General features: G+C 45.3%; 1 protein-coding gene across 3 annotated transcripts in view; it reads right to left on the bottom strand.

Annotated features, from left to right (window-relative positions):
• Positions 1-330: 330 nt before the first annotated feature.
• The window catches only part of Znf740 (zinc finger protein 740), a 9,785-nt gene continuing 2,480 nt past the window's right edge, over positions 331-7,635 (bottom strand). For 2 of the 3 annotated variants that reach the window (XM_046435670.2, XM_046435669.2), the window contains exons 3-7: positions 5,877-6,026; positions 5,445-5,534; positions 4,853-4,976; positions 4,444-4,562; positions 331-3,464 (exon numbers count right to left, since the gene is read on the bottom strand). In XM_046435670.2, the coding sequence (XP_046291626.1) occupies positions 3,375-3,464; positions 4,444-4,562; positions 4,853-4,976; positions 5,445-5,534; positions 5,877-6,026 (573 nt within the window). In that variant the 3' untranslated portion in view covers positions 331-3,374. The other variant, XM_058576331.1, reaches the window with a different exon arrangement.

The following is a 7,635-nucleotide window of genomic DNA, read 5'->3' as shown; positions in this document are numbered from 1 at the left end:
CTGTCACTTTGCTTCAGCCCACCAAGGCCAAAATAGGCTGTTCAGCCCGAGCCTACAAAAGCTAAAGTCCATTTCTCCTCTGGCCACTTGAGGGCAGGAAGTAGCTTGGAAACAATTGGCTCCACCTCCCTGGGCCAGAGGGGCCTGGATTCTCAGGTAACTGATGATGATCACAAATAAGGAAACAATCACACTGACACTGCTTCTACTGGTGTCTGACATTCTGTCCTGCTGTCAGAACACATGCAGTTTTTGCTTCTACTCTTTGCTTCTCTGCAGGAAAAAAAAGCTTTCCCCAAAAGACAGTCTTCCCAAAGAGGAGATGAAATGTAGAAAAGCCCCACTATTTTTATTTAAATATCCGAAATATATCACGAAGGAACATACACTGCACTTTAATGGTAAAAAGATACAAGTTTATAACATCTTATAAAAACTACCATTTAAAAGTGATCTTGTTCATTTGATAGTCCCCACCCCCATAGCAAAATAAGTATATTAAAAAAAAAAAAAGGGTGGAGAGGAAGGATAGGAGGGGGATTATTGAAGATAAAAGCCCTAGGGCCACAGTAGAGGCAAAGAGCATCTGGGAAGAGGGCTAAAAGCTGTGTTGGGACTGCACTCCTTTAACCCTCCAATGTCAAGCTGTGGGGCACAATCAGTAGCTAAGTGATGAAAAGAGGCTGCTGGGGTTGGACGGAAAAGATGAGAAGGGCAGGGTTGATATGGCCTGGTGCAGGAGCTTACCCAGGAACTGGCACTACTCTTTCCTAGGTCCTCCAACTCCATATCCTGGTCTCTAAAAGCCTGCCCTATCTCCATTTCCCCTCACTCCAAACACACCTGAGGCATCTTTCCAGTGCTTAGCCCCAACCCTGCAGAGGAGGGGTGGGGTATTGGGCCCAGGAGCCTTTGCAGCAGTCCCAATTCTATGGATTCCATGGGGTAGAATCAGGGCTCCTGTGCCTGTGGGTGCTCACTCCTTTCATCCCTTTGCTCATCTCTTCACACATCAATTGCCCCACATCAGCACGTGAACTGGACTAATCACCATTCCCAAGCCTCAGCAGGAATGGTTCTGGTATGGCCATCTGCACTGCTCAGAAACTCTTACTTCCACCCACCAAGGCAGGTGGCCAGATCTGAGGTGTGTGTGTCAAAGGACATTCTGACTAGCACAAGCATTTGAACATAAAGAAGCACACATCACTCATGTGATTCTCTCTACATTTCAAACAGATCAGCTCCAAGTGGCAGGGAGAGTTCCCACTTTCAAAAGGACAGCTTTCTCAAGGTATCTTCCTTCCCAGAGTTAAATTTAATAGAAAAATCCCAGCCACAGCAAAGCCCTGTAATAGGTAGGGGGCTGGCCCTTTCCTTGCAGGGACCATGGCAAGGATCTGAGGACCAAGATTTAGGTTCTGGATCATGTCAAATGGGAGTGTCAGCACAAAGCTAGGGCAACACATGGTGGGAAACATCTCTCCCCAAAACCTCAGATGCTGTGCTCCAAAAGCTAAAGGGTGCCAGGTCTCTTTTTTTTTTTTTTTCCCTGAAATACCCCTACCTCAGGGAAATGGAGGACCCCTGTCCCCAACCCTCTCAGAGATTGCTGCCACTGTTTATTCCCTATAAGAATTTTCTGGGCAATGAAACCATACTTCCCGAAAGTTTCATCCTAGATCCCCACTGACAGCTTGGTGCTCAAGTTCACCTTGTTTTCATGATTACACCTGACAGCGCCCTACCTCCAAATGCAGACCACATGGAGTCAAATCCCAGAACCTTCCATAAGGATCCTTTTGTTAGCATAAGGAGAGTTTTGTTTGTTTTTATTTCACCGTAGAAAATTCATGTTTACAAGCCCTGGCTTGGGTTAGAAACATCCTAACCACCATCCTGTTGAATCAGTCTAAAAAACCTCCTCTGGAACAAAGCCTTTTTGTTCCCTAAGTAAGAGTTCCTCAGCTCCTGCTGGGACCCCAGCACCCTTCAGTTCTGGGCAGGAGGCTATTTTATGCACATCCTCCTCTAAGTTGAGGGTGATAGAAGGGTTTGGCTCAACAACATGCCATCTCCTCCAAGCACACAAACGTGAGCACTCACATACCACACACTCATCTGATCACTTTCCTGAAGGTGAAGAGTGGTGGAGCAGAAAGGAGCAAGAAGCACGGTTAAGAATGAAACCTAATTAGGTTTCTTCCTGCAGTCCTTCCTCTGCAGCATCCCTCTCTCCCCATCTTTGTTGGGTAGGAATGGCCATCTAGAAGGGAGCCAAATTCTTGTTCTTTGGGACACAAGGCCAGGCTCCTATCTCCTCTACCTGAATACAGGACTTGGGCAGGGAGAACTGCTCCTCCTGCACAACAGTCACGTCAGGGCTCCAATTCCTGTTTCTCTAAGTACTGTTAGCCAATTTGGGACTAGTCTTGGGTTTTCCTTAGAGGACACAAGAAGAGAACCCACTTTAACATCCTTGACTCCCTGCTCAACACCTCTGTCTGGCTTTAGGAGTCAATGACAGTGAGGTAGCCATAAACCATATACAAGACCAATTGCCCAGAGAGAAGGAAAGGGCTTCATGGACCACTGTCACCCAAGTTTCCTCCAGAAGGCACTTGAGCTGATCCCATCACGAATGGTGCAACATGGGCCATTACAACACCCATGGGCACATTCTTGCTCTTGAGGAGGTAAGCAGTACTCTTCACTCTTCCTGGACCCAGCCCTTGTCTGCTCCTCCCACTGTCTTCACTTTTGTCCCTACAGTGTATAAGAAAGTCAAAGTAAGCTCAGCTGCCATCCCTGATCCTATTCTCCTTCAAATAGGAGGTGAGGTGCAGGACTGTGGAACGTTCAGGATCTACTATAACTCAATCTTGGGGTAGGGCTGGACTAGCCACAGTCCTTGCTTCTGGATCAGGACTTTAAGCCTCCAGATTACCTGTGTCCATAGTTTACCTGCTGAAATTGCTTTTGGATAAACAAAAATAAGAACACAACAAACAAATCCCCTTTCCCAATCTTTTCCATTTCAGCTGCCAGTTGGAGTCCAAGGTTGTGGGAGCCATACTTCAGTCTTGGTCCTGTACCTTGAGTCCTCACTTATGACCTCAGTCAAGGGTCCAGGGACTAGCTCCCCTACCCAGGAATGCTGTAGGAACTTCCCCGAGATACTCATAGTCTCAGATTATTTACAGAGCTGAGGCTCTGAAGCCACTGTCCCGATGCAATCTTCTGGTCTCCTGGGTCCACTCCTCCAGGAGGGGGACAGATTCAGATGGGGTGGTGGTGGGACCATCAGACCAGAAAGGGTGTGCACTCTTCTGTAGATTCTTCTGATCACTCCCACCACCCAGGACCCCTTGTGCCTAAAGAGAAAACTGCCCATCAGAAGTCTTCGACTGGCACCCTTGGCACATCCGTTTGTGTCTGAGTAATCGATCTGTCCGAGAAAAACACTGAGAAAAAAGGGAGGAAAAACTCAGTGGCCCATTAACAAGCTCCTTCACCACATAGAAGGCATATGTCATATTCTACTTCCTCTCAACATGTGCAGATGACACAAGCACAGTGGTTAAGAAAGCAGTTGTTGGAGCCAGAGCCCCTGGCACCGAATCCTGACTCTACCACTTAGGAGCTGTGTGACCCTGGCAAGTTATTTCATAGCCCTGAATCTGCACACTCTTCTATCTGTAAGATGAGGCTAAATGTTCTTACTCACACCATAGCTGCTTTGTTCATCAAATATTACTGAGCATCTATCTCAAAGCAGGTACAGTTCTTGGGGCTGAGGACAGGGTGGAGAGTGAGAAGGACAGTCACTGCCCTCATGGGACTTTCACTCTAGCATTTGGAAGATTCCATGTAAGAGTGCAGAACAAAGCTCGAGACCTAGCAAAGCATCCAGGAAGTGTTACCACTATCATTCTCATCTTTTGTTCTTGTCTTGTTTTGGTCCTGGCATTGACATTCTCATCAGATCAGATGCTGACCTCAGGGCAAAGATTACATCTCTTCCTCCAAAGTGCAGGAGCTCTCAAGTCGGACTGAATCCAGGCTCTGCCCTTGATCTGCTGTGTCCCTGGAAAACTTAACTTCTCTGAATCTCAATTTCCCCATAATTGAAATGAGGACGACACAGCTACTTTATGGAGTTAATGTGAAGATTTACTAAAAAACAAACAAAAAATATCTATGTAAAGTATGTTCTCACAGTACCTGGCACAGATTAAGTGCTCAAGAAAGGCTATTATTATTTTAATATTCTAACCCTTCCCCCTAAGCAGCTGCATGAGGCCAGAGGGATGAACCTCATCCTGAGGTTCATCTTTTATGGCAAGGAACACTGGGTGGCAGGAGTGGGGCCTGGCCCTGGTTCTTGGGTAAGGAACTTTACGTGTGGAGCCGTAATGGGGCTGGATGACGTGTGAGCCTTACCTGATGACACCGTTCACACTGGTAAGGCTTTTCACCACTGTGTACACGCTTGTGGCGTTCCAGGTGGTACTTCTGAATGAATCGCATATCACATATATCACACTCAAATGGTTTCTCACCTAACCCAGGTGGAGACAGAAGTGAATGTCAAGAGGTATATGTGGTAGGGACATGGTTCCAGCTATCTTCTTAGTCATCTAAACTATAATATAGTGGAGAGATCCCCAAAACTGCTGGTCTCAGTGACACCAGAAACAGAGCTATGCACTCTTTATACCTCATTTACTTATCCACTTCCTCCATTTCTAATGCTTCCCCTGGAAGGTAAACCCAACTAAACAGGTATATCTCATCACAGAACAAAAGTTATAGACTATTCTCCCCCTGTGAATATAAACAAGAGACTTACCAGTGTGAATAAGGATGTGCCTCTTGAGGTGGTAACTGCTCCTAAAGGCTCCAAAGCAGTGTTCACAAATAAAATTTTTTGGAATCTTTACTTGAAAAGAACCGTTTTGTTCCACTACCACCACCTGGGGGCAACAATCAGGCATGTCATGAGGCTATTCCTCTGCCCTCTTCCTAGAGACCATTCTACTCTGGGTCCATTTTCAGCTGCTGGATGAAGAACCTCTCTGATGATATCTAAAGATGCCAACATCTCCCACATTCCTCAGGGTTAAGAGTTCCTCTGGGGAAGGAGGTGGAGTGGGTAAGATGCCTGTCTTGTTACACTCAACAGTCTGAGCATGACCTGAGCTGGAGTTAGTCTGTCCCTGCCCTAGGGAACAGTATAAATCATGTTCCCTGACCTGTACCAAAGATGTTTCAGCAAGGGTAGGTATTAACTACTAAAGTGGACTCTGGGTGAAATCAGGGGATACACATTGGCTATGAAGGATGAAAGCATTTAGGGAAAGTTCCAGGGAGAATCACAGTGGAAAGAAAAGATTACCCCATTACTAAACTGTACTGGTTTGGGGGATTACCCCATTACCTGCCTTTTTAACAGTCTTTTTTGAGTGAGAAGCCTCAGCCAAGCTGTCATCATCTTTCCGGTTCCGGGACTTATCACTGTCTTTTCGGTGGCCCTTTGAAGACAAATCAAACCTAAACTCACAGTCCATCTCAGAACACAATATAAGAGACCAGATACTACTTTCTGACAATTTTTAAATGACAGGTAACCACCTGCTCCAAAGGCTTAGAAAAAGTACTCTTCTGTTTCTCTCCATGTCCTTGGTCTCAAGGGGTTGTTGTATAAAAAGACCTTCCTCAATTTTCTAAAATATCTGCATTCATTCATTCCCCAGCTGTACTCCCTTTTCCCACTTTCCTAAACAGAAGCGCTGAGGAATCAAAGCTTGATGTCTCCTGGCACAAAGCTTGGGCCACCCGAACCCCAAGCACCACAGTGGACTCAAGTGCTGTACCTGACTCGAGCACCTCAGCACATCAGGGCTACCTGCCCGCTCGCCATTCTCGGCCTGCTTGCTGGCAATCTGGCTCAGCATCATCTTCTTGCTGGCTGCAGTGGGAACCAAACTCACACCTGCTAGGCCTTCACAAGCCAGGAGACTTGCCTAAGTTGAAAGGAGAGGAGGTGTCAGATCACCTGGCAAGTCAGGGCAAAAACAGGCTGCCATCTTCTATAGAACTGCCTTTTACACCCAGCTACAGACAAATTGCTTCTCTCCAGGGAGCAGCCCTCCTCACTGCCAAACCCTCCTTCCTTCAAGATCCTCCCCAACTCATCTCACCAGTTCCTTTTCTGCTGTTCTTCAGCATTAAAACACACATGAAGTTAATAATCAAGCAGTATCAACACCTTTGTCAGCAGTACTGTGCTAAGTACAGTGTATGTGGCTACAAATTACTTTGAAAGTATTTCTAGGCCTTAACACTGAGTGGATATGAGATGTGTCAATATTACCCACTGAAATGGGAAATGTCTAGAGGACTTTTCTCCTCTCTCTCAAAAGCTCTCAATTTCAGAGCCCATTTCTGATTGGCAGACCTTATTGGTACCAACTATATATTCTAGGAGGTTTGTGGGAGACCAACCTTACATGTGACTGAGTTACACTCCTCAGCTGGGTGCTGAGGCGCTCAGTCGCAGAAATGTGGCAGAGCTTTCCCCGCCCTTCTTGGGTCTGAGGGTCGATGTCTCGTGCATGGGTGTGTCTTGCTACAGCCCCATGAGTGAAGCTATGCTCATTTGTTCCTTTGTAATATAACCCCTTGCCAGGTTTAGGATAGAATCTCCCATGGAAGTGCCTTATATGTGTCCCCTTCTCTTATTGTGCCCTTGGGTGTGGCCTACCCAGGTGTCAGTCAATCTGCTGACAGTGGACATCATGAAGATACTCAGCCCCCTGAAACCTGACCCCTTGCCTCATTTGAATAGTTTATCCTCAATAAAAGGGGTCAGCGAGTGCTCTCATTCTCTTTCTGTGAACCCTTAAGGTCAGAGGAGCTGTCACAGTGACCCCAAAGAAAAAGGTATTGTCTCTCTTGTGTGGTTATTTCGTGCAGCCCAGTTAGCCCACTTTAACTGGAGTGACCCCTGAGCCTTTTAGTCACGAGATCAGAAACCCAGCAGAGGTTATTTCTCTTTAAATATTAATAAGTGTTGTCAGTTACAGCAGATGTAAAAATCAAACTACTTGGAAGGATTCTGAAGTTGAATAAACAATTTCTTTTGACTCCTTAGGCCATTTATATGTATGCATATCTACATTTTTTCATATTCTCTGTTCCACATAAAGTTGACAAGTTACTTAAACAAGATATATTTAAGCAAATAACCTATTTTCACTGCTGCATTCTTCAAATTGACTTTGTTTAGTATCACTCGATATGTTTCTTTTACTGACAAAAAAACTTAAAATAGTTGGTCAGTAAACTCCCAAATTTATAAAAAAATTCCTTTCTTTATAAATGATCAGTGTATCTTGGAATCCCTTCTCCCACCTTCAGGGACACTTTGGAGTGAAAGGTCCAGAATCAAAAATCTTATCACTGCTGTTTGTACTGTAATCTTGGGCAAGTTATTCCACTTTTTAAGCTAAATAAATAGTGCCTATTCTCATAGAGTTGATGAGAACTAAACTAAAATGTAAAATGCTTGGCAGTGCTTAGCAGAGTTAGTGTTTAGTGAAAGGCAATCTTTTCAAAATAAGAGTGAACTTA

Source organism: Marmota monax, unplaced genomic scaffold (genome assembly GCF_021218885.2).
Source record: "Marmota monax isolate L192 unplaced genomic scaffold, Marmota_monax_Labrador192_F-V1.1 WCK01_AAM20220418_F8-fsc00012, whole genome shotgun sequence".
Lineage (NCBI taxonomy): Eukaryota > Metazoa > Chordata > Mammalia > Rodentia > Sciuridae > Marmota > Marmota monax.
This window is presented reverse-complemented; position numbering and strand designations above follow the sequence as displayed.